We start from the raw sequence: 27816 nt of genomic DNA on the forward strand, positions 1-27816 counted from the left end.
GGGACCTTGGGCACACCACCACCTGCTAGGGTTGAAGCCACAGTTAGGCTCCCCTAAATTTCACCCATGGCCGAGGCCTCTTCCTTCAGCTCTGAGTGAGACACAGTAAAGAGAAGAGAATAGTGGGCAGTAAAACCCTGGCCACACCTCAATCCCCAAACCCCACCCTGCCACCCAGTTCTTTTCCTCGAAAGGAGACAGTCCTGGAGAGCCAGCCCTACACTCACTACTCGCTCCAGATTTCCCTGCCAGAGCCGATATTGCTGTCTAAGAACTTGGCCCCTTGGGGAACTCTGTCCTCCTGACATGTGACCACTTTTGCTCACAGTCCAAGGTCCCTGAGGTGCTCAGAGCGGGGAGCTGACTGGTCGTGGGTCAGCCCACCATCAGTGGTAAACTCGGAGGCGGCTCCGGATGCTCTCCAGAAAGGACTTTGCCCCCAAGCTCAGGCCCTGGACAGATGCTTACAGGCACGATGTCTGAAAGAGGCAATACCATGGCTATGACTCTGGATTCAAACACCTAGATCCCAAAAGAGCTGCCCCTGAGGCCAACTCTACCCTTCCTCCAGGCCCCCATGGGAGATCCAGACAGACAGGAAAAGTCCAGCAAGAACAGTTGATAACTGGCAGGGGCTTTGACCCAACCTCAGACGTGGAGCTCAGCAAGGCCTCCTTCCTCTTCAAGGCTGAAGGAAGGAAGCAGGGAGGCCAAAGTGTTCTTTGGAGCTGAGGCCCTCTGGGAATTCCAGGAGAGCTCTGAGGCTCCTCCCCGACCCTCCGCCGCCCCACTCCCCAAGGGGCACACTCACTCAACAGTTTGCCCGTGATTACCGGCGTTTATCGGGTGGATGCTGCCCATCTAAGGACCTCAGTTAGAGGACCCTGGGCCCATAATGAAACTGGATGACCACTGCCTTGCCCCTTTCCCTCAGGCCTCACAGGGGACGAATAAGAGAATGGGAAGAGGCCCCCCCGAGATCCCACCCTTGCCTCAGACCATCTTATCCATATATCCTTTGAAAATAAATAATCATTAAAAATGACCAGGATAGACATTCCCCTTGGACTCATCAGAACATCTTTCACACTCTAATGCTCTTGATGGCCCCAATGAATGCAATTTAATTCGACATAGCACAGTGAAGGGGCTATTTGAGTCAGAAAGAGAAATCCAGCAGGATCGTTCATAGAGGCAGTGTCGTCAGGAAAACACATACACAACTAGTCACCATTGGGGCCAGTGTTGTTAGAGTTTTGGGAGAACAGGGGAGGCATGATTCTCTCTGGATAGAGGAGAAAAGTTAGGCAGTGAGCATATATAGAGGAAGAAGTGTGTGGGTCGGGCCTTTGGGCCTCCTCTGGGAAGGCCTCCTGATCAAAGCAGAGAGGTGAAATGCTGGTGTGTCTGAGAAAAGGCAAGTACTCTGGGAGGCCAGATGCGGGACACACGTGAGTGTTGGGTTAGGGGAAGGAAGGAATGAGCCAGCTGTGATCCAGGTAAATCTGGGGCCCAGCAACAAATGGAGCAGGACAGGGAAGGGAGCGTAAGAGAGAGATTACTAAGGGGACTTGCAATACAGTAAGTCCCCTACGTACGAACGAGTTCCATTCCAAGAGCACGGTGATTAAGTCCAATTTGTTCGTAAGTCCAACAAAGTTAGCCTAGGTACCCAGCTAACACAATCGGGCTATACAGTACTGTACTATAGTAGGTTTATAATACTTTTCACACAAATAATACATAAAAACAAACAATAAAGACAACATTTTTAATCTTACAGTACCTTGAAAAGTGCAACAGTACAGTACAACAGCTGGCATACATACAGGGCTGGCATCGAGTGAACAGGTAAGAAGAGTTACTGACCGGAGGAGGGAGAGGAGGTGGGAGACGGTAGAGCTGAAGGATCGTCAGCAACAGGAGACAGAGGGCGAGCTGCAATTCCACTCACGCCTGAAGTGGATGGCACAGGTTCTGGTTCCTTGCTGGAACCAGCTGCACATTCGTATCTTTGAAAATTCGCAACTTGGAAGTTCATATGTAGGGGACTTACTGTATTGAACACTCGGGCACTGTTATCAGAACTGACCAGTTTCTCCCCTGAGAAGTAACATGTACGGTGAGAAGTGCATTGAATTAGGGAGACCATTCGTAGCTCTGGCACTCACAGCTGGGGGACCTTGGATGAGTGTGTTCCCTCCTGGGTATCAGCTAGCACCTGTACAGGTGGAAGGAAGGGATGCCTACCATTGGTGATGTTTGACATCGCATTCCTCCTAGCAGGAAGCAGATGGCCCCATGAAAGGGAGGAGTTGAGGAGGGTTCAGGGAAAGGATTGTTGATAAAGGGATGGGCACGATTAAGGGTGCCAAAAGGAGATGGTAAATGCCAGGGACTTGCAACACCTGGAAGCCATGACCACTCTTCGACCTGAAGGGATGTGTTGAGAAGCTAGAAGCTGGTGTATTGAATTAAGAATATGCCGATTATGGGGCTTCCCTGGTGGCGCAGTGGCTAAGAATCCGCCTGTCAATGCAGGGGACATGGGTTCGAGCCCTGGTCCAGGAAGATGCCACATGCCGAGGAGCAACTAAGCCCGTGCGCCACAACTACTGAGCCTGCGCTCTAGGGTCCGCGAGCCACAACTACTGAGCCCGTGTGCCACAACTACTGAAGCCCCCCCTGCGCTCTAGAGCCCGTGCTCCGCAACAAGAGAAGCCACCACAGTAAGAAGCCCACGCACCGCAACAAAGAGTAGCCCCAGCTCGCCGCAACTAGAGAAAAGCCCGCACGCAGCAATGAAGACCCAATGTAGCCAAAAATAATAAATAAATAAAAATAAATAAATTTTTAAAAAAAGAACATGCCAATTATGACCTGCTGAATGAGGAGACGGAGTCACTCCTCGGGGGGGCATGGCCCGGAGCTCCCACAGCATCTAAGCTCCCACTTCAAGGAAGTGAAACCCGTCAGCTTGATTGAAGGCACAGCTCTAATACACCCACACAAAGGAAATAGAGTCATAAGATTTATTATTCACAAGATTCTAGAAGCTGGGGGAAGGGCAGTCCTACATCCCAGGTCATGAGCGAGCAGGACAGAGAGAGCAGGGTAGCAAGCCGGGGTGGAGGTCACTAGGCTTTCCGGGGCTTAACTCTAAACGGTTATTCGAAAGCTGCCTCTGGGAATTCCCTGGCGATACAGTGATTAGGACCTCCTACCTCCACCACTGTGGGTCTGGGTTCGACCCCTGGTCGGGGAACTAAGATCCCACAAGCCATGCTGCATGGACAAAAAACAAAAACAAGAAACAAAACTGCCTCACAAGGCGGGAACTTAGGGCGGGTAACCTAAACTCAAGTCCATATCTAAAATGTCCACACTCTGGGTGTGAGCAGGGTTATCATACTGTAAAATGCCTAGGCAGTAACTCAGAAAAAAAAAGTTGTTTTTCTCATCACAAGGGGCAAGAAGATGAAACTATTAGCTGTGAGAGAGCGTCTGCCTGACCAGATCTGCGGCCTTTGATAGAGAATGTGGCCACTGCCGACTGGGGAAGGGCAGGGCAGAGGCCAGGGGCATGAATACCCTGACCTCTAGCTACCCTCCAACGCCTTGCAGCTGAACACAGCAAAAGCCAGAAGACAAGGGAGCTGCTTGAGTCGGTCTGCAGGGGTCAGCTTCCCAGACAGAGGAAGGTGGGGTTGGACCAAAATGAGACACGGAGAATATATCACACAGGAAGCAGGCTGACAAATTTATTTAAATAGTTATGTGTTTATTTTTTTAAAATATCTGTCTCATGTTCGAAGAGGAGGTTATTTGAAACTGTAGTCTTTCTTTTTAAGCTTTTTAAAAAATATATATTTATTTTTTTGGCTGCGTTGGGTCTTAGTTGCGGCACGCAGGATCTTTCATTGAGGCACGCGGGCTCTTTGTTGCAGGACGCGGGCTTCTCTCTAGTTGTGGCACGCGGGCTTCTCTCTCTCTAGTTGTGACATGTGGGCTTAGTTGCCCTGTGTCATGTGGGATCTTAGTTCCCCTACCAGGGATCAAACCGGCGTCCCCTGCATTGCAAGACAGATTCTTAACCACTGGACCACCAGGAAAGTCCCCATGTGTTTATTTTAATGTGTAATAGAAAGAACATAGCTAGCACATCAAAGCTATCTGTTCAAAGCAGCCGTCATTGCTTAAGGTAAGGCTGAAGCAGATCTTTAAATGATAAAAAGTTAGACAGTGGAAAGAAAAATATTAAGTGATGGTAAGGTGGTACAAAAATATGGCAAAAATCACAGCTATGGCATTTGTACAGTTGAAGTTTGGGAAATTCTGGGCTGGATGATATATAAGATTTCTTCCATCTCTGACTCTCATTGAGTTTCTAAGCGTCTCCACATAGCTATACTGAGTACAAGAACTATCTCAGATCATCTAGGTTCGGTAAAATGTTAGATCACGAGTGACAGGGTGGGATGATAGCGGGACTCCTAGTGACGTCACTACTCTCTTAAGATTGTTCTTCCTCTTCTTGAAGGTTAAAACAAGGCACAAGGCCACCAAAACTCATGAATAAGACCATTTACAGCATCACTATTTGTTATAATCTCAAATTTGAAACAACCCAAATGTCAATCAAAGGGATAAAAAAATTGTCATATATCCACACTAGGCAGCAATGAAAATGAACAAATTTAAGCTGCATTCGGCAACACAGATGAAACTCACCAACCCAACATTGAATGAAAGGAACCAGACACAGAGTCCATACAGTGGGATTTCTTTTGTATAAAGTTCAAAAACAGGCTAGGGCTTCCCTGGTGGCGCAGTGGTTGAGAGTCCGCCTGCCGATGCGGGGAACATGGGTTCGTGCCGCGGTCCGGGAAGATCCCACGTGCCACGGAGCGGCTGGGCCCGTGAGCCATGGCCGCTGAGCCTGCGCATCCGGAGCCCGTGCTCCGCAACGTGAGAGGCCACAACAGTGAGAGGCCAGTGTACCGCAAAAAAAAAAAAAAAAAAAAAAAAAAGGCTAAAATCTATGAGGTAGAAATCAGAAGAGTGGCTACCATTGCAGAGGAGAGGATGGAGATGGTGACCAGAAAGGAGTTGTGAGGCAGGCTTTGGGAATGTAGGCTACGTTCTCTTTCTTGACGTGGTATCTTCACTGAGTCAGAATTCACTGAGCTGTACAGTTGTGATTTTTGAACTTCTTGGTTGGTATCCTATACTTCAGTAAAAATTTTAATTTTAAGTGTATAGAAAATAGAAAAGCTGTGATTATTCCCTTGTTGATCCTAGTAAAATGGCCACAAAGGATGAATTGTCCCTCTGGGATAAGCAGAAGTGACATGTCCCTGATGGTCGAAGGAAATTTATGGGAATTGTCTTAGGCTTGGGTCTATAAAGCATGTCTCTAGAGGTGATTTCCTTCTTACAGGGATCTGAGAGAACTACCAACCTAGGACCACTTTAAAAGGTTTTTTGTTCTGAAGGTGATGTGAACTCCAGCCCCAAACCTGTATGAGTGCAGGCTTTTGGTTGAGAATTCTCAGGGGAAAATTTCCTCTTTATTTTGGTTCCACTCTGAACTAAAATTAGGTATCTTAAGGCAAGTAATTACCTGTAGTGAGTATTCCACTGTTTCCCTTGGGGAGTGAAATCTGACTACACCCATTGAAACTTCTACCCTTTGAGGGTTCTGGGGTACCCATAAGGATCACCATTCTAATCTCACATTCTGCTTCAGCCTAGGTTTTGTCTCCCATCTCCAATCTACTTGACAAGAATTAACAGATGGCTCTAAGGCAAACTCTGGTTCCCACTCACCTCTCTATAGTCACATTTTTCCATTGTTTCTGCCTCAGAGTGGCAGCTCAGCCTTCCTGTAAAAACATGCCTTTGATAGTATCCTCAGCATCTTAAGGATTTTTTAAAATAAATTTGTTTATTTAATTTATTTATTTTTGGCTGCATTGGGTCTTCATTGCTGCACTTGGGCTTTCTCTAGTTCCAGTGAACGAGGGCTACTCTTCGTTGCGGTGCGTGGGCTTCTCATTGCGGTGGCTTCTCTTGTTGCGGAGCACGGGCTCTAGGTGAGCAGGCTTTAGTAGTTGTGGCACACGGGCTCAGTAGTTGTGGCTCGCGGGCTCTAGAGCACAAGCTCGGTAGTTGTGGCGCACGGGCTTAGTTGCTCCGTGGCATGTGGGATCTTCTCGGACCAGCGCTTGCACCTGTGTCCCTGCATTGGCAGGCAGATTCTTAACCACTGCACCACCAGGGAAGCCCCCAGCATCTTAAGGATTTTTGACTTGGCAGATATCTCCAGAACTTAGCCTGCCATGTTGCTGGAAACATGGCATTCACTTTTCTATTTTCATTCTCCAACAGTCTCTCGGAATCCTTTGCTAATCCTATTTCCTCTTCTTGGATTGATCTTCCTCATCTTCTCCATTTGCTAAATCTCCATTTGCTAACTCCTGCCTACTGCGGTAGGCAGAATTCTAAGATGGCCCCCAAATCCCAAGCCTCTCGTGTACACACACTTTCTCCTGGTTATTCAATCAAACACTAATCTAGGTGTTGCTGTGAAGGGATTTTCCAAATGTAATTATTTCCCAAATCAGTTCATCTATTTTTTTAAAATATATTCATTTATTTATTTGGCTATGCCGGGTCTTAGTTGCAACACTTGGGATCTTCATTGCCGCATGTGGGATCTTCTTTGAGGCATGCGGGATCTAGTTCCTTGACCAGGGATCGAACCCAGGCCCCCTGCATTGGGAGCACAGAGTCTTAACCGCTGGACCACCAGGGAAGCCCACCAAATCAGCTGATCTTAAAATAAGAAGATTTTTCTGGGTGGGCCTGACTTAATTACATGAGATTTTTTTTAAGCAGAGAGTTTATCTGACTAGTAGCAGAAGAGCTAGTCATGGAGCTGTGCTCTGGCTGGCCTGGCAGAAAGCAAACATCCATGTTGTGAACTTCCTATGGGGTCACAAAGCAAGGAGTTGTGGGCGGTCCCTAGGAGCTGAGGGTGGTCCTTGGTCCACAGCTAGCAAAAAACGTGAGGACCGCAACCCCAGAACTGCAAGGAAACAGCCCAAAACCAGTGAACTTGACTGAGGACCCAGAGTCCACATGAGGACTGCAGTCAAGGCCAACACCTTGATTTCAGTCACGTGAGATCCTGAGCAGAGAATCCAGTCACACTGTACCTGAACTTGAAGTGTGAGATAATAAATTGGTGGTGTTTTAATCCATTTAATACCATTTAATTGGTGTTGTTTTAATCCGCTAAATTTGCGGTGATTTATGCAGCAACCGAAAATGAACACAGCCCCAAATGAATGTACCTGCCAGTCTACCTACCCTACCTTTCGATGCCAAATTCAAGATTCACCCCTCCAAGAGATGTCCTTGAGCTCTGAGGCAGACCCAGCAATGTCCCCTTGATGCCCTCTTGTGCTTCGTTCATTATCTTTCTCTTATATCTCGTGGCGTGGCTGGTTTTGTTTGCTCATTTGTTTTTCAAGTGTCTTTCTCTTTAGTTAGACCATTTGGTCCTGAAGGTCCTGGACCATGTCTTAGGTGGGCTCTGGAGTCTGATAGCCTGGGTTCAAATCCTGACATTGCTACTTCTTAGCCATGTGATCTTGTGCAGGTTACTTCCTTTCCCTAAGTTTCCCCAGGCCTCAACTTCCTTAGATAAGACATCCCTCACCTCAAAGGGGAGTCGTGAAGATAAAACACAGCCCTGACCGACACCTTGATTAACATAATACCATATACTACTAATAATTACGGCACATAATAGGCACTCGGCAAATGTTTGTGCAATGAACATAGGGGTGGAGGATGGACGGAACGAGGGCCTGCTTGAACCTCTATGTGTGAAGACATGTCCCACAGCTTCCAAAAGGATTCAGTCTGGGCAGAACTGTTTCCTCAATAAGCCGTCCTCTGCCCACAGACAGCCTCTCCTGATGCTTTCGTAAGGTCTCTTTCCCTCCCTTGTGTTTTACTTCTGCTTCTCCCTTGATTGTTCACGGGAAACATTCCTAGTAAAACCTCAAGGGACCAGCTTTCCTTGTGCCTCGGGGCAGCAGAGAGAGTCTGTGTTGTTTTGGCTGCAGCCGCGCTCCAGCCCCTTGGGGCCGAGGGAGGCACGGCACCTCCAGAGGACTCGGATGGGGGTCGAACAGAAGGTGAAGCACACCAGGGGGAAAAGACAAAGACAGTGCCTGGGGCAGAACCCCCATGAGGTGGTGGTGGAGGGCGAGGGATTCCTGAACCCTCACCTCACCCCCATCCTCAGTCTTGGCTGCTACAACTTCCTTCCCTTCTTTCCTTCTGGCCGCTTACAAAGGAGTCGTATCGGCATCACCACTAACAGCTTCAAGGATGCCAGGCCCTGGGGAAGGCACAGCTTCTGTCCTGGTGTCAGATGAGAGCCATTTGGCAGGTGAAAAGAAACAGGCCATCTGGAGAGGCCTCTGAGACCTCGGTAATTTGAACCAATGACTCCCCGCATTTTTATTTATTGTAAAAAACATTTAGCAACCTGGAAGGACATTCCTTAAAAAGGAAAAAAAGATTATTCATGATCTCACCACCCTAATGCCACAACTAGTTTCTTTTTCCAAGTTATCTTCCAGTTTTTGGCCACATGATAGAGAGAAATTTGCATACAATCTGTATCCTCTTTTTGTTGTTGTTGTTTTCACTTAAGTTCTGTCTTAAGCCTTTTCCAGTGTTGGAATAATCTTCACATTTGTCTCTCTCTCTTTCTCTCTCTCTCTCTCTCTCTCTCTCTGTTTTTTAACTGCAAATATTCCAGCCAATTTGATTGAGGCATAATTAATGATTCCTTAACCCTTCGGGATGTTGTTCATTCCCCTGAATCTTTGAAGTTGACTCCTGGCAAAGCTGGAAATGAAAGGAAGTTTGTTTCCTAGGCCCATCTGCATGCCTTACAGATCTTACATCCCTGCTAGCAATTTTAGCCCAAGAGTTCTCTCGCCGTGGGAGCAATCTGCTCTCCAATCCCAACCTCCAAAGCCTTGCCCCCATTCGATGGGCTATTAAAAAAATAAGAATATAGTTCTATTTTTTTCTCAACATAAAAGTGATACATGCTCATGTTATCCAATCTGAAAATACATAAAAGCAAAAGAAAATAAAAATCTGCTATAATCTTCCTATTCAAGATCAGATGCCACTGTTCCTTGTTCCTCTCAAAAATGTTGGCACTTTTGACGTCACTCATCTGTGCTAGGTTCCTTTCCTCCCAGATCCTACTCTGCCTTCCAAGTTCACTTTAGAAGCTAATTTGTGTTGCAGTGATGAGGACTGGATGAGTAAACCCTAGAAAGTATATTATCCTGAGGTCTCAGGCACCTGTTGAGGAAAAAAAGAAATACACACAAACAGGTACATAATGCATCAACTGCGGCACCTGAGGTTGGCTAGTTTAACCACAGTGGAATTCGTTGGCTCATAAAACTGGAATGTGTAGAAGTAGGATGGGCTGCAGGTCTGGTTTGATCAAGTGGCTCAAAATGTCAAAAAGGAAATGGTTTCTTTCTAACCTCTCTCTCTGCTTTCTCCACAACATTATTTTCTTCTTAAGGTAAGTTCTTCTTACTTGGCTGCCTTTTCAGCAATTTCTAAGACTACGTATTGCCTGGCTCCTGTCTTGCAGGATATGAGAGCATCTCTTTCTCGCCACTTGATAAATTCCTGGGATCTCCTCTGATTGGATCAGTCTTGTTCCTATGGCCACCCATAAACCAATCCTAGTGGCAAGGAGGATGAGACAACTATGGGTGGTTGAAACCAGTAGGTCTTAAACTATAGTCTCAGAACCCCTTTACACTCACAGAAATTAACGAGGCGACCAAAGAATCTTTTTAATGGAGATTTTATCTATTGATACTTGCCAAATTAGAAATTAAATTCATCGACACCGAAGAAATACAAAAGATCATAAGAGATTACAATGAACGATTTTATGCCAATAAAAAGGACAACCTAGAAGGAATAGACAAACTCCTAGAAATGTACAATCTCCCAAGGCCAAACCAGGAAGAAATAGAAAATATGAACAGACCAATTTCCAGCAATAAAATTGAATCAGTAATCAAAAAATTCCCAACAAACAAAAGTCTAGGACCAGACAGCTTCATGCGTAAATTCTACCAAACATTTAGAGAAGAGTTAACACCTATCCTTCTCAAACTATTCCAAAAAATTGCAGAGGAAGGAATACTTCTGAACTCTTTCTGTGAGGCCAGCATCACCCTGATACTAAAACCAGAAAGATACCACACAAAAAAGAAAATTACAAGCCAATATCACTGATGGGCATAGATGCAAAAATCCTCAACAAGATGTTAGCAAACTAAACTCAACAATACATTAAAAGTATCATACATTATGATCAGGTGGGATTTATCCCAAAGGTGCAAGAATAGTTCAATATCCACAATCAATCAGTGTGATTCACCACATTAACAAATTGAAGAATAAAAATCATTCGATCACCTCAATACAGGCAGAATAAACTTTTGATGAAATTCAACATCTATTTTTGATAAAAACTGTCAACAAAGTGGGTATAGAGGGACCATACCTGAACATAATAAAGACCATATATGACAAGCCCACATCTACTATTATACTAAATGGTGAAAGCTGAAAACATTTCCTCTAAGATCAGGAACAAGACAAGGATGCCTACTTTTGCCACTTTTATTGAACATAGTATTGGAAGTCCTAGCCACAGCAATCAGACAAGAAAAAGAAATAAATGGAATCCAAATTGGAAAGGAAGAAGTAAAACTGTCACTGTTTGCAGATGACGTGATACTATACACAGAATATCCTAAAGATCCCACCAAACAACTACCAGAACTCATCAATGAATTTGGTAAAATTTCAGGATAAAAAATTAATACAGAGATCATTTCTATACACTAAGAGTGAACTATCGGAAAGAGAAATTAAGAAAATAATCTCATTTACAATCACATCAAAAAAAATAAAATACCTGGGAATAAATCTAACTAAGGAGGTGAATGACCTCTACTTAGAAACCTATAAGATTCTGATGAAACTGAAGATGACCCAAACAAATGGAAAGATATACACAGAGATTAGAAGAACTAATATTGTTAAACTTACCAAGCTACCCAGTGCAATCTACAGATTCAACATAATCACTATCAAAATACCAATGGCATTTTTCACAAAACTAGAACAAATAATTCTAAACTTTGTTTGGAAACACAAAAGACCCCAAGTAACCAAAACAGTCTTGGAAAAGAAAAACAAAGCTGCAGGTATTATGCTCCCTGATTTCAAACTATATTACAAAACTTCAGTAAGCAAAACAGTATTGTACTAGCACAAAAACAGACACAGAGATCAATGGAACAGAATAGAAAGCCCAGAAATGAACTCACACTTATATGGGCAATTAATCTCCGACAAAGTAGGCAAGAATATATAATGGAGGAAAGAACATCTTCAATAAATGGTGTTGGGAAAACTGGACAGCTACACGCAAAAGGACCAAACTGGACTACTCTCACACACCATGCACAAAAATAAATTCAAAATGGATTAAAGACTTAAATGTAAGACCTGAAAGGTCGAAGAGTATAGGCAGTATACTCTTTGACCTCAGTCTTTGTAATTTTGCGGGGGGATATTTCTCCTCAGGCAAAGGAAACAAAAGCAAAAATAAAAAAAATGGGACTACATCAAACTAAAAAGCTTTTGCATAGCAAAGGAAACTACCAACAAAACGAATAGGTCACCTACTGAATGGGAGAAGATATTTGCAGGCGATATATCCAATAAGGGGTCAATACCCAAAATATACAAAGAATTCATACAACTCAACATCAAGAAAACAAACAACAGATTAAAAAATGGACAGAGGATCTAAATAGACATTTTTCCAAAGAAGAAACACAAATGGCCAATAGGCACATGAAAAGATGCTCAACATTACTAATCATCAGGGAAATGCAAATTAAAACCACAAAGAGATACCATCACACCTGCCAGAATGGCTATCATCAAAAAGACAACAAATAACAAATTTTGGCGGAGATGTGGAGAAAAGGAAACCCTTGTGCACTGTTGCAGCCACTATGGAAAGCAGTATGGAGAACCCTCCAAAAATTGAAAATGGGACTACCATATGATCTAGCAATTCCACTCCTGGATATTTATCTGAAGAAAATGAAAATATTAACTCAAAAAGATATATGCACCCCTATGTTCACTGCAGCATTATTTACAATAGCCAAGATATGGAAGCAACTTAAGCGCCCATCAATAGATGAATGGGTAAAGAAGATGTAAGATACACACACACACACACACACACTGGAATATTACTCAGCCATAAAAAAAGAATGAAATCTTGCCATTTGTGGTAACATATATGGACCTAAAGGGTATTATGCTAAGTGAAATAATTCAGACAGAAAAAGACATAGACTGTATTTCACCTATATGTGGTATCTAAAAAACAAATGAACAAACATAACAAAACAGAAACGGAGTTATAGATACAGAGAACAAACAGGTTTTTGCCAGAGGGGAGAAAGGTGAAGGGAGGAAAGAAATAGGTGAGGGTGATTAAGAGATACAAACTTCCAGTTGCAAAATAAATGAGTAACGAGTATGAAATGTACAGTGTGGGGAATATAGTCAATAATTATTTAATATCTTTATATGGTGACAGATTGTAACTGGACTTATCATGGTGATCATTTTGAAATGTATAGAAATATTGAACCACTATACTATATAACAGGAACTAACATAGTGTTGTAGGTTGATTATACTTTAAAAACAAGCAAACAATAAACAAGCAGACTCAGAAAAAGAGATCAGGCTTGTGGTTACCAAACGCAGAGGATGGGGGGGAGGTGAATTGGATGAGAGCAGTCAAAAAGTACAAACTTCCAGATATACAGTAAATAAGTACTAGGGATGTAATGTACAACATGATAAATATAATCAACACTGTTGTACATTATATATGAACACTGTTAAGAGAGTAAATCTTAAGAGTTCTCACCATGAGGGAATAATTTTTTTCTATTTCTTTAATTTTGTATCTATATTAGATGATGGGTGTTCACTAAACTTATTATGATAATCATTTCATGATGTATGTAAGTCAAAGCATTATGTTGTGCATCTTAAATTTATACAGTGCTGTATGTCAATTATATCTCAATAAAACTGGAAGAAAAAATTAAATTCTTTAAAAATAACATAATTCATAAAAAATAATAAAATTATATGTTAATATGTTGGCAAAAAAGCCTATGTTTTCCAAAACAAAAAGATGGTGAGAAGAATGGCTTTTTTAAAAAACATATTTGCAAGTCTCTTTAAGTCTGGCTTTATAGAATTAAGCTGGATTTTCATATCTGCTTCTGCATTCAATCTGTTGAAAATCGTTTTGGTTAAAGTACGTGAAGAAAACCTGCTTCACATTAACATGTAATTGGAAAAGCGAGGAATATTTTAATGGCCTTTTAGGATAATTGTGGATATTCTTTGATAGTACACCAAAACTCTACAAGAGGTGATTTCTTAAAAGTTTGTTGCATTGTGGAATCTGAAACCTTATCTATGAACTTTTCATACTGTTAAATTAAAATCCATTGAGGAATTCCCTGGCGGTCCAGTGGTTAGGACTCCGCGCTTCCACTGCAGGCGGCAGGCGTTCAATCTCTGGTTGGGGAACTAAGATTCCCATATGCCACGTGGCTTGGCCAGTAAATAAATAAACAAGTCAAATCTGTTTTATATTAAAATATAAATAAAATAAAAGAAAACCTATTGTCTGCCTTGCATTTAAAATGGATCTTTTACCCATACATGATTTTGTAACATCATGCATTAGCCATTTGGAAAACATCGATTCACTGAGTAAATGCAGGTCTTCCAAATATTGGCACACAATACATTATCCAATGTCCAAAAATCACCTTCATTTATATTACCATTGATCACATCAGAAAAGTCCTGAAATACTGACAAGCTGTCAAGCTGATGGTGATACAAGTTTTCCAAAATTCCAAATCCCTTTTGAAATCTGGAATTTTTTCACCATTGGCAACAAGTAGTCAATTGTTGTCCTTGAAGAGACAGGATTGCTTAGTTGATTTTCAGGAAAATGTCTACCAAATACCCAAGTTGAAATAACCATAATTTGTCAGCTGTTTTCTCAAGCAAAAATGGTGTTCCATGAAAAAAACAAAACAAAAACCAACCAGCTAGTTCAGCTTGCAACTCAAACGATTGCATGAGTGCTTCTCCTTACACAACCATCATACTTCAGTTTGCAGCAAAAGTGTTTTATGTGCAGTTTCCATTTTGCCATATAAAATATTTAAAAGGTGTGTACTCAAGAGAGATTGAGATTTTTTTTTAATTATTTAATTTTTAAATTATTTATTTGGTTGGTGCAAGCAGCTTTTCTCTAGTTGCGTTGAGCAGGGGCTACTCTTCATTGCGGTGCGCGGGCTTCTCATTGTGGCGGCTTCTCCTGTTGCAGAGCATGGGCTCTAGGCGCGTGGGCTCAGTAGTTGTGGCTCACAGGCTTAGTTGCTCCACGGCATGTGGGATCTTCCCGGACCAGGGCTCGAACCCATGTCCCCTGCATTGGCAGGCGGATTCTTAACTGCTGCGCTACCAGGAAGGTCCCAGAGATTGAGATTTTAATGAGGTAATCACATTTTTGCTGCTCCATCAAGAACATTCTTAAATGAAACCGCATTTTTTTTTCACCATGAACGTGTGGTGGTGAAAATACTACTACAGTTGCATACCTTTTGCACACCTTTGCTTTTGCACCATCAGTGAGAAAGGTAAATAAAGTCTCAGATTATAATGAAATAATTTTGACTTCAGAGATACTCTGAAAGGTCCTCAGGGATCCGATCCCCACCCCCGCCCCTCCCCAGCCAAGGGTCTGCGGACCATACTTTGAGAACCACCAATCGCAGCCCAGTCATAGAGCTAAGAGTGGGGCAGACTTACCTAAACCGTATGTTGCATCACAGAGGGGGAAGATGGGATGGATGTTGGGGGCAGTGCCTGCTAGAAGAATGACCAAAGTAATGAGCATAAGGAACTAACAAATTACAAAATCATGGGTGCTGTCCCAGATTCACAAATAGCCCCACCATTTTTCTAGTCAGGGTCCAAAGGCTTTTCTGAGACCAGTCACTGACTTGAAGAGATTCTAGTTGAGGCTTTGAGATCCAGTGGCTGATTCTCATCTACCGTTTGGGGATCTCTGTCTTAACCCTGAACAGTAACTAAGCGTGGCAGGGACTCCCCTGGCGGTCCCGTGGTTAAGACTCTGTGCTTCCACTGCATGGCGTGCAGGTTAGATGCCTGGCCGGGGAACTAAGATCCTGCATGCCCTGTGGTGTGGCCAAAAGTAACTAAGGGTGACCCTGCGGGCAGTGGAAAGGATGTTTAGGGCACAGCTTGTCTTGCTGCACAAGTGGGTCAGCTTCTCTCACTACCCTCCAAGCCAGAGTACTGCTGACCCCCGTGCCAGCCATAAAGGGTGTCTGGGCCATGCCTGCCTCAGGGCTGGCTGAAATGCGGAGGTGGATGGATGAGGGTCCTGCCCAGGAGAGGACAGTGGTGGTGATAAGGCCTCATCATGGTTCTGCTAGTGGTGGATTGACTGGAAGGTCAACTGTTCCTGCTCTAAATAAATACTTCCAAACAAGGCCTGGCTTTATGGACAAGCAGTATCTGGGAGAAAAGGGGAAAAGCCGCTGAGGCAAGTAGAGGTAAAGAGTATCTGATAATCAGGCAGGCAGCCGCTGAGGCAAGTAGAGGTAAAGAGTATCTGATAATCAGGCAGGCCTCTGCTGGTCTCCAAGAGAGGAGGGGGAGGTGCTCAGCATTTTCCTTGCAGCTGTCACTGACCCCGGAGACAACAGGGAGCTAGGCTGCTGCTCTGTTGGCCAGCCTTGGCCAATACACTGGATTCAGATCTCCTAGTGACAGCTTTTCCTCCAACATTTTCAAAATGCTCATGTGTCTTCAAATTAAAATAATCCAGAAACATTTTTACTACAAAATCCCTCTGAAAGGTGTGAAGGCAGAGTCCTTCCAACCCTTCATCTCCGAGATTTCCCTTCTGATTTTGTTACCCAGATACCACAATTTTTTTTTCCCCCCAGCACCCCTGCCCCCACCCAGGGAAGAACACAGACAGCTCCAAAGAGAGTCTGGAGCTATACAAACCGTGTGCAAGCTGTTGAACAAAAAGAGTGACAGGACTCTCGGTGCACGCAAATATATTTTGCTCCTTGTCTAGGATCTTCTTTTTCAAACGGGAACTGGAACCGGTATCACAGGCACACGACTGCGATGCTCTGTGCTCACCAACCCGAAAGGAAATTATGAGAGCAGATCAACTTCACTGACTTTACTGAAGAGTCAACAAGTCCTACGGCACAGCAATGTACCAGGCGCATTATACAGACCTGCCTGTGTTAAAGAAATAACATATCCGTGCTTTCAAGTCCTCTTAATTCCTGAATTTGGGGATTCACTAATATTCACACTTTTAAAAATTGTATGACACTTCCGCTCCAGAATCGAGGGGGACTCCGGAGTTATGTAAATGGGAGCTCCAAGCACAGGTTCTGATCCTGGCTCTGCCACTAAATGCCCTAATGATTTAGGGTGACTCACTTCTGCTCTCTGGGTCTTAATTACCCATCTGTGAAACTAGTGCTCCCTCGATTTTTTCTGATACGTGGAACAACAGAAAGCTGTTCGGCAAATGCCCAGACACACTCAGGCTGCTCTCATTGTGTCGAGGGCTCCAGGAACTCCAAACCAGTATTGCCTGCGGGTCCGTCCTAGAGAATAAAGCACGTGACTACATAAAGCCCCTTCATTCAGCGGCTCCGCATCTACGAGTCCTCTGTGCAGTAAAAGCCTATAACCAGCCTATAAACACCTTTTGTTCCTTCGCCATCTAACCGCACGCAGAGATCCAGAGGGCGGTGGGTGCCCGGGACCCTCACCCGGGCCAGCACACAGCCAAGCGCGTTTCCAGCTACGGGCGTCTGGCTGGGGGTGGCCAGTTCCCCTAAGCCCGCAGGGTGGAGGATTGAGCATCGGCGGAGCAGGGCAGCCTCTGGGGCCCTCGCGCGCTCCGATTGGTTCTCGTGTCCTCGTGACTCCAGGCCCCGCCCCACGCCCCTCCTCCGCATCTGAGCTGGGGAGCGGACGGTCCGGGACTGAATGGGCGCTAGCGCGGCGCAGGGGGCGGGCCGGGGCGCCGGGCCCAGGACTGGTGGCAGGCTGGCGCCCGCTCCCTAATATGCGGACGAAGGCGGAGGGCGGCGCGGAGCGGCGTCCCCTACAGCCGCGGACCAAGGCGGCGGTGGCGGCGGCGGCACCTGCCGGTCGAGGTACGTGGCGCAGCCCCCTCCTCTGCGTAGCGGGGCCCGCGGGCAGGGGGCGGCGGCTCAGATCCGTCCCTGCCCCCGCGTGTCTGGGCCCGGAGACTCCGCCCAAACCCCCGCGGGCAGCGCCCAGGGCACGGTTCCCCAAAACGCGCCTGGCGGGGGCGCAGGCTGGGAGTCGTGGCCTCGCGCGGAGTGGACCGGCGGGAGGCGCCGCGGCCCGCGCAAGTGTGGACGCGGTGGAGGCGGAGGGGTGAACGACCGGGACGTGGGGTCCAGGCGCGGTGTCCCTTTCCCCTCAGTCTTTCACATCGACTTGGGGTTTAATTCATTGCTGGAAGCTTCCGAGCCCAGGAGAGCAGAGTTGACTCATTTCCCCGGGACAGAATTGGGGGACCCTATGACTAGCAGCTCCGGAAACTGACCTTTGCATCCATCGGGAAAGCGTGCGGTGTCTGCAGGTAGAAATTCGCCAGTGATCTTCCCTGCTTCCTCAATGCGGCCAGCCCTGCGGAAGAGACACGTTTTGGTGACCTTTGGTTTCTCCTGAATTGTAAGCAATGGCATTCATATGAGCCTTTAGTGTGTAAGTAATGCAAGATTTTCGGGGAGCATCTTCGAATAGGAAGAGGCGAGGGGTCTTGCCCAACCCCACATCAGGTGGGTGACCTTGGCGGACACTGATCCCCCTGTAGGACTCCATCTCCTGATCTGTACTGGGAGGTTTGACCTGCTGATGGCCAAGGCCCCTTTCAGGCCCCTGGTTCTGTGGTTCTGACTGCAAAATGTGTTGACCAATGAAGAGGGTCCTGCAGAATCATTAGCTGACTTGAAAGACAAATTTATGTCCTCATGTCTTAATTCATGTTTACGACGTTGCTTCATTAGGTATTGTTCATTTAAAAGGGAAAATGGTTTTACCCTTCATCTGGCACCCTCGGGTTGCCTGCTCATTAGGCCACGCACCATGCTGGGTGTTGGGATTACAAAGAGAAAGGAGACGCATCTCCTGCCCTCTGGTGTTAAGCGGAGCCCTTCTCTTGGTAATCCTCTTCCACAGAAGAGTTGCGCTATCCTGAACCTGGAAGAGGAATCCTGTCTGTTGAGTGAAGGGGCACAAACTCAAAACTGTCAGGATGGGTTGTGGTTTCACTCACATAATCCTGAAAGCTTGATGGTTTAGAAGAATGTCTTAAATTTCTAGTCGTAGAGCAGGGGATCACCTAAATTCCAGTCAGTGCTGGGACAAGGAGAGACTAATGTGAACTGGCAGAGCCCTGTGACTGGAATGTCGTTAGCCTTTTCATGTGTCTGTCCGTTGTCTGAGTGCCGCTGTTTCTGTAAGATAAAATGAACCTTGGTTACGATTAGTAGCTGTGTCTTCCTCTAGGCGAGAAAAGAAATGGGTGAGGTGGGAAGGCACGAAGGTGTTTGTAGAAGACGGAGAGGGCCAACAGGCAGAAATTCTAAAAATGCACATTTATGACTACCTATTTTGAAAATGCTTATAATTTTGGCACAGACTGCCAATTGTTTCATATTACCACAATAGATTAGTATTGAATTTTTGTAATTTAATTTTTATTGGAGTATAGTTGATGTACAATGTTGTGTTAATTTCTGCTGTACAGCAAAGTGTATCAGTTATACATGTACATATATCCACACTTTTTTAGATTCTTTTCCCATATAGGTTATTACAGAGTACTGAGTAGAGTTCACTGTGCTATACAGTAGGTCCCTATTAGTTATCTGTTGTATATACGGTAGCGTGTGTATGTCAATCCCAATCTCCCAGTTTATCCCTCCCCCCACCCCCTTTAGTAACCATAAGTTTCTTTTCTACATCTGTGACTCTATTTCTGTTTTGTAAATAAGTTCATTTGTACCATTTTTTTAGATTCCACATATAAGTGATATTATATGATATTTGTCTGACTTCACTTAGTATGACAATCTCTAGGTCTATCCATGTTGCTGCAAATGGCATTATTTCGTTCTTTTTTATGGCTGAGTAGTAGTATTGAATTTTAAGACTATATTCAAGACAGGATAAGAACAAACCCTTTGTTCTTTGATGTGTCTCCTTCAGTCCTTCCCTGCTTTCCCTGCTGGTCTGTTTGGCAGGAGTTTATCTAGCAGGTTGGCTCTTGGGAGGTGAATGGGACAGTAAAAAAGGTTTTGGGTCCTCTATGTGAGTCATCCAGGTGCTGAGGGCGGAAGGGCTAGTCTTGGAAGAGGGTCAAACCTCACTTTCCACACCTTGCTAGTTCCTGAGAAGCGATTTAATCTGAACTGCCTGTGGAGACACTCCCAGAGAGCATGCTCTATGTTTTTGGTCTAGCTGGGAAGCCTTGGCAGAATTAAAGCAACTGGGAGTATACACACATTAATGATGGAACGAACTTCCCTAACTGCTGAGGAAGGAGAAGCAAGGGCTGGATCGGTATGAGGGGTATAAGTTAGCAAAGGCATCCAGAAGTGGGTGAATCAATGGCCTAGTGTGGGAGGGAGCCATGACTGCATGACTGTGGTTGGTGACACGCAGGCTGTCCGGGGAGAGAGACCCAGCTTGAGCACACGTGCAGAGGGGGAGTGAGGAAGAGGGATAGGGGAGTGGGAGAAAAACGAGGTTGGAGGGCTACAAGGACGCTACCAGGCTTTCCTTACCTGGACAGCTTTTTCTTTGTTTTTCTAAGTAGAGCATACATACTAGGAAAGTAGGCATAAGTATACTACTGTTCAACAGATTTTCCAAACTCAGCAAGACATTTTTGTTCCCCCTTTAGAGTGTGGAAGAACATCCAGGATTAAGTTACTGGATGGTTCATCAACGCCTTATACCCATGAATTCTTCCCCTTTTCCAGTTTTAAATATCTGGAATTAATAGTTCAGAATCAGGTGGTATGATTTGATTAATTTAAACAGGGAAAAAGTGATACAAATAACAAATTTGTTTTGATGGAATAGTAGGTTGTGTTTTGAACATGAAGTCTGCCTTTAAGACTAGGTGTCATTTTCATAATTAAAGGCTTATATGTATTGAGTTCATCAACTCCTTTCTGCTTTTCACAAGCGTCTTGTTCTCATTTCCAATCTAGACTTCAGCAGCAAGAGAGGAGAACAGAGTTGTGGTACTTTTACAGGGCTGCCAGTACTCTCCTCTCTTTGCTTGTCATTTTCTGCAGTCAAGTCCTTAGTCGCCCAGGATTTGGTAGCTGGTTTCCTTGCTTATTCTTCCTCTAGACCAGCTCTGTCCAACGGAAATATAACCCAAGCCATGTATATAATTAAAATTTTTCTAGTAGCTACATTTAAAAAATTAAAAGGAAACCGGTGGATCAAAGTTTCAGTTTCCCAGGAAGATAAAAAAAAACCTTCTAACTCTTATGCTTATTCTTCTAACCTAATGACACAGCTTCAAACTGTATAAAGTAAAAAGTGACAGAATGACAGAAAAAGTTGACAAACCTGCCGTAATAGTGATAGATTTTAGCATATCTCTTTCCGTAATTGATAGAACAAGCTTACTAAAAACCAGTAAGGGATTTTTTTTTTCCAATAAGGGATTGATTCAACAAGCAACACAATTAATAAGCTTGATCAAACTGATTAAATAGAAAACATAGTTCCAGCAAGTGAAGATTATATGTTTACAAAAATCGAACATATACCAGGTCATAAAGTAAGTCCTAACATTTAAAATAATCGGTATCGTATTGACCAAGTTCTCTGAACACAGTGAAACTAAATTATGTATCAATTTAAGAATATAATTTTAAAAATTAAAAATTTTGAATTTGAAAGATAAAGAAGTAATAACAATGAAAATATATAAATCAAAACTTGTAGAATGGGGCTTCCCTGGTGGCGCAGTGGTTGAGAGTCCGCCTGCCGATGCAGGGGACACGGGTTCGTGCCCCGGTCCGGGAGGATCCCACATGCCGCGGAGCGGCTGGGCCCGTGGGCCATGGCCGCTGAGCCTGCGCGTCCGGAGCCTGTGCTCTGCAGCGAGAGAGGCCACAACAGTGAGAGGCCCGCTTACCGCAAAAAAAAAAAAAAACTTGTAGAATGAATTGTACACGTAAGGCTTGTGGGATGCAACTAAATCAGTATTTAAAGAGAAATACACAGTCTTAATTACTCATATTAGCAAGAAAATAGTCAAAAACTAATGAGCTAGTCAGGTAAATTAGGAAGAAGTTAGGAACACAGCAATTAAAATAAATCCAAGGAGTTAGAAGGAAGGAATTTTAAAAAAAAAAGGTGACTTAATTTTAATAATATATTTTAGTTAACCCAATATGTATAATATATTATGAAATCAATATAAAAATTGTTATTGAGCTATTTTACATTCTTCTGGTCAAACTAAGTCTTCAAAGCCTTGTGTGTATCTTATACTTTTATTAGCGCACATCTCAATGTGGTCTGGCCATGTCTGAATTACTCAGCAGCCACACGTGACTATGTAAATGTTGAGGAGATCTGTGGTGATAAACAGGACAGTCAGAGCTAACAGTGGTGGGGTTCAGTTATCTGCCAAGTGAATCGAGGGTCATGGGAATCTAAGAGTGTTTTGTGGTTAGCAGAGGGTGGCTCTTTTTGAAAATCTTATAAGCACCCCCCCCCAACAAACCCACATGCTACAAAACATAGGACAGAAACAAAGATAAATGCTCTACTGACTCACTTTGTCCTTACCTGTTTTAGACATGTTACGTATATGTGTGTGTGTGTATATATATATATATGTATATATGTATGTATATATATATATATATATATGTTCTTTTAATTTTCACAAAAGCCATATGAGTTTGGTACCATTATTATCCCCATTTTACAGATGAGGATATTGAGGCTCAGGGAGGTTAAGAAACTAAGAAACTCGAGGGGACAGAGCCGGGATCCAGACTCAGGCAGTCTGGCCTGGAGGGTGCAGATGAGGCAAATGCATCCCTGTCTTTGCAGTGTACAGGACATTCCTACCCCACCCCTCAGAAGGGCTCCTAAGAGGATGATCTGAGGTGGCTGAGGCAGCTCTGTTCCCTGGTCCAGGTTCCTGCGTTTCCAGGCACAGCATTGTCACTCTGCTGGGTCTCCACGACAGCCTCCTCACTGGTCCTGCCTCACAAAAGGACTTCCCCATCTCCAGTCCTGCCTCAAGAGAGGTCTCTCCAAACTCCAATTCCAGTTCAAATCCACACCCCAACCCCCAGTTGCTTCTTTTATCTTAGGATAAAATTCCAACCCACCATGGCATGACCTGCTTCCTTTCCCAGCCTCTGGGTACGTTGTTCCCTCTGGGGCTAGACCTTCAGAAACTCCCCTCAGTGCCTACTGTCCCTGCTCAGGCGGCACCTGTCTCCCCACCCCCAGCAAGTCCTACCCATTCTTTTCCTGGGGTGGGGGTGAGCCTTTTCCAAGCCCCTCCCAAACACACACATATACACGTCCTCCAAATGTAAAATACCTCCTGACACTGCCCTCATGTCCAATGTAGAGTGAGTTAAAAAGAAAAATGAGGAAAATAATTACATTGGTGTTAGATCTACTTGTCTGATTTTGAAAATGAGATGAGAGCTTTTAGAAGAGGCTGTTTCTGTGTTGCTTCTTGCTCTACCCCCAGGCACATACTCCCTGCCTGTTTAAAAACGGGGTTACGTGAATGACAGTATGCCTGTTTGGGAGCTTGCCCAAGTGCTGGTTTCCCAAATTTTTGGAGCAGAGAGTAAAAGGGACATGTGATTGGGGTGTGAAAGGCAACTGTATGTTTTAGCCATGCCTCTTACAGACCTAAATACATGTTGTCAGTTTTAGGAACTCAAACATGCTTAACTTATTCTGGGCTTAAAGCGACCCAAACAAAACTTTCCTTTGTCTCCTGTGTTTGCTCCCTCTCTTTCAAGTCTCTCAACTGCCAGGGCCTGTCAGCCTCCAGGTTGTTCCCTGTCGCTGTCCCTCCAGTTCCTTTTCTGGGGTCATTACCACTTTCTGGTAATGGATTTGGGGTTTTACATGACTAGTATGGTTCTTCTGTTCCAGTAGAACAAAGAGGGTTATTGAATACAGCCAGCCCTCCGTACCAACCAACTGTGGCTCAGAAATACTCAAAACGGAAACTTTCTTGAAAGTTCCGAAAAACAACGCTTGAGTTTGCCGCATAGTGTCAACTACATACATAGCATTTACATTGTATTAGGTATTATAAGTAATCTAGAGATGATTTAAAGTATACGGGAGGGGGGCTTCCCCAGTGGCGCAGTGGTTGAGAGTCCGCCTGCCAATGCAGGGGACACGGGTTCGTGCCCCGGTCCGGGAAGATCCCGCATGCCACGGAGCAGCTGGGCCCGTGAGCCGTGGCCGCTGAGCCTGCACGTCCGGAGCCTGTGCTCCGCAACGGGAGAGGCCACAACAGTGAGAGGCCCGCGTACCGCAAAAAAAAAGAAAAATAAATAAAGTATACGGGAGGATGTGCATAGGTTATATGCAAATACTGCACCGTTTAACATAAGGGACTTGAGCATCCATGGATATGGTATCCAAGGGGGGGTCCGGGAACCAATTTCCTCTGGATACTGAGGGACCACTGTACCGGATTAGTGTATCAACTGCCTATCGAATCCTCCACCTTCCCTTCCCCATTGACCAGCCAGCTGCTCCCTGAGGACTATTGCTAAGGTCCTGTTTGGGGATGTCTCTTCATAATCCCAAACCTTAAGAAGCCATATCCTCACCCTTTCTTTCTGGGGTGGGGTCTTGGTTATTTTAGAATTTGCACACTCACTTTTCCATCATCTACCTGGTGTTTCCCTTTATGCTCCTGTTTGGGGGAAGGTCGCCATTTTGGAGCTTGTTTCTGTTGGGTCCCGGAGTTGCTTTTGTTAACTGTTCATTCTACTGACTTTCACTTTCTCCTATTAAGTATTCTTTATTCAGCCTGACTCCTTGTATTTCCTTTAGATTAAGAGGGAAATCTCCCGTTAAAAAGGTAGCTTCTAGATTTGGCTTTATTTATGGCACTCATGAGGTTGCCACAGACGTGCTCTGCTGTCGCATATTCTGCTCGTCTAATTTGCTGTCACGTGGAGGCCCACCGCCAGAGAGCTGTTACGTAAGGTGTTTTGTTAGAGCTTGGTGGGGCCCAAGGAGGACAGGCAGTTCTCTGGGCAGTTTCCTCAGTTTATCCCAGTGTCCTGTCTTATTCCCTCTGGCCTCCTCCTCTTTGATGGGTGCCCACACCTCCGCCGGGAAATCATCTCAGCGGATGGTGGAATGGTGGCAGCTGGTGGAGCCTTCCTGCATACTTTGCTATTTTTTTTTCTTTTTTTTCTCCCGTTAGCGGCCTGAATTTGTTATGCAGGCCGGATCTCGGCTGGCTGGGTGGGACAAGAACAGCCCCTGCCAGCTCAGTCACCAAGTTCCGTGGCCTCTTCTTCCTCCACCACTCTTGTCGGCCCCCATCTCGCCGTCCCTGCTCTGGCTCAGCTGCCCCATCACCCCTGGCTGCGGTGGTCACAGCAGCCCCTTGACTACTCCGTCCCGTCGCCTCCTACATCCCAGTGTGAGCTCTCCGCCCCCCTGCTTAAGAACCACTTAAGGCCGCTTCCTCCTCTGGGGCCAGTTGGGAGGGCCTGGTTCCTTCTTTGTCACATCTTCTGCCACTTTCCCCCAGGTCCCCTGTGACCTGGCCTGAGCAGCCCTCTCTGGGCATCTTGACATGTCCTTCCTTCCATCCAGAGTGCCTGCTCTCTCTTCTTTCTGTCTCTGAGGTCTTGCCTATCCCTCAAAGATCCGTTTACACATCATGTCCTCAGGGAGGCCTCCTTGATTTCGTCTGATGGAGCTAGTGGTCCCTTGGCCCGGGGCTCTCCAGGTTCCTCTGTTATTTGGCATTTTGAGTAGTTAACTATTTTTTGCTTTCCCTAGCTGGGTTTTTCATTTCAAGAGAAAGGCTGTGTCTTAGTTTTCTTTATATTCCCAGTGCTTGGTGTATGCTTATTAAATGTCTGTTTAAAGGATTATTAGGTGAACAAAGGAAATTATACAGCAGTACAGACCAGCCCTCCCCAGCTGGGGCTCTACAAGAGAATTAAGCCCTAATGCGCTAAGGTCACCATTGTATACTATGAATGAACTTCTCTCCTGTGCTTCTGGAGTGATTCTAGTTATATACCATCCTTGGGAGAATTAAGAAAATAGACACTCAGGGACTTCCCTGGCGGTCTAGTGGTTAAGACTTCACACCTTCCAGGGCAGTGGGTGAGGGTTTGATCCCTGGTCAGGGAGCTAGGATCCCACATGTCTCGCAGCTGGAAAACCAAAACGTAAAACAGAAGTAATATTGTAACAAATTCAATGAAGACTTTAAAAATGGTCCACATCAAAAAAAAAAAAAATCTTGAAAGAAAATAGACACTCAAATCCTTTTCTGTAGGGCTTAATCCCCAGTGGACCCAGCCTGAAGAGGGCTAGTATAGGTAATATGATCCCAAACCTGATAAAATATACATACGCCAAGAGGAAAGGCAGATGGAATATAGACCAGAATGTTAGCAGTGGATATCACTGCACTGTAGTGTAACGACCGGTGTGTGATTTCAAAATGTTCTCTCTGAAGTTTCTAACTTTGCGATAACAGAGTTGTTGTTGTTGTTGTTGTTTTTAACGTTTCTTGAATAATCCAACTCGGAGTTCCTAAACCTGATTGTGCTTTAATATAAGGGAGAGTTGGAGTTTTGTTTTTGAATATAGCTCCCTGTGCCATGCCACAGCGGACCAGAAATCACCGAGCTGACCCCTCAGCATTGCCCCTGGAGAACCAGGCCTCCACAGGAGGATGGGTAGCTGTCAGCCCTCTGAACCTGGGTGTTGCCACTGGACACTTGTAAATGAACGGCTGTGTCCAGCAGGCATGACTCAACGTAAGAGAAAATAGCACAGTCATAGGCACTCATGGTATACTCTCCAAAGCAAATCTAGAGGTGTTTTTTTCTTAATAGCAAAGAGTGAACACACCTTGTGGTTATTTGAATTAAGTCTGGTAGAGGCGTCTCAATGCTACTTCTTGCTCATCAGCTACTGCTTCAACCAGCCCTGGCTTTTTTTCCTGAACTTTGACCTTGCTTGACCTCACACAGAATTGTATCCTTATCCTGGGTGCTGAAACCAGTAGATTGGATGAGTAACAGGGTAATTACTTAGTCTCTAAGTATCTCCCATCAAGTTACTTATTAATTACAAAGGGAAAAGAGTAACTTGACAGTAGTTAAACTTGCCTTACACAGCTTTTTTTTTTTTTTTTTTTTTTTTTGCGGTACGCGGGCCTCTCACTGTTGTGGCTCTGCCGTTGCGGAGCACAGACTCCGGACGCACAGGCTCAGCAGCCATGGCTCACGGGCCCAGCCGTTCCGCGGCATGTGGGATCTTCCCGGACCGGGGCACGAACCCATGTCCCCTGCATCGGCAGGCGGACTCTCAACCTCTGCACCACCAGGGAAGCCCTACAGCAATATTCTTGTCTCACAACCTCTGCAGGTGCCCCTTCAGCCAATCTGTCACACAACTGCCAGTAACTAAAACCTAGAGCTGATGCTTTGACGTCCTTGCTCAAAGCCTTTTAATGTTTCCCTGCTGTTTAGAGAATATACCCCAACACATCACCATGGTAGACAAGGCCTTCCAGAAGCTCATTCCTGTAGACAGCTGTTCTTCCATCACTTCCTGTCAATACTCAATGCCTGAGAACCACGGGATTGAGCTGTCATTGGTTTCCATTCTTCTGTTCTCAACACCTTTTTACCAAGCATGTCCCCCTCCCCTCCCACTCTCTTCATCTGGCTACCTCCAATGTGTCATTTAAGATTCAGCTCAAGTGTCCCATCATCCTCGTCACCCGAGGATGGGGCTAGACCCCCTCCTCTACTCTCCCATGGTTCTCTTGGATGGCTTCATCACTGCTTTCATCACACAGCTGTATAACCAACTGCTTTGTGTGTGTCTCCTCTACTGGAAGGCAGGGGCCGTATCTCCTTCATCCTTGTATTCCAAATGCAGGGTACGTAGTAGGTGCTCAAGAAACGTTCCTTCCATAACCAAATAAAAAGTTTGAGTTGGCACGGTAGATCTGTACTGGACCAGTTGGCATGCAATGTTGCAGCATACAAAATGAGTTCACTTATTTCCCTTCATTTTATCATTGCAAGGACAGGGGATGAGCAGGCCATACAATGCCCATTATAGATGAGAAATTGAGGCTCAGGGAACCTAAGTGTCAGACGTCTGGTGTCAGACGTCTTTTACATGGTAAAGCTCTCTCTCTCTCTCAGA

At 45.0% G+C, this 27816-nt stretch overlaps 1 protein-coding gene across 4 annotated transcripts in view; it reads left to right on the plus strand.

Moving 5' to 3' along the window:
* Positions 1-17296: 17296 nt before the first annotated feature.
* Positions 17297-27816, plus strand: part of ST3GAL5 (ST3 beta-galactoside alpha-2,3-sialyltransferase 5) — a 50178-nt gene continuing 39658 nt past the window's right edge. Inside the window, exon 1 of one of the 4 annotated variants that reach the window (XM_027129160.1) lies at positions 17297-17489. In XM_027129160.1, coding sequence (XP_026984961.1) covers positions 17399-17489 — 91 coding nt within the window. In that variant the 5' untranslated portion in view covers positions 17297-17398. Of the gene's footprint in view, positions 17490-17934; positions 18037-27816 lie in introns of those variants that run through there. The other 3 variants (XM_027129156.1, XM_027129157.1, XM_027129158.1) reach the window with 3 other exon arrangements.

This window comes from Aethalodelphis obliquidens, unplaced genomic scaffold (genome assembly GCF_003676395.1).
Source record: "Aethalodelphis obliquidens isolate GAN/ISIS:26980383/991018 unplaced genomic scaffold, ASM367639v1 scaffold35, whole genome shotgun sequence".
NCBI lineage: Eukaryota > Metazoa > Chordata > Mammalia > Artiodactyla > Delphinidae > Aethalodelphis > Aethalodelphis obliquidens.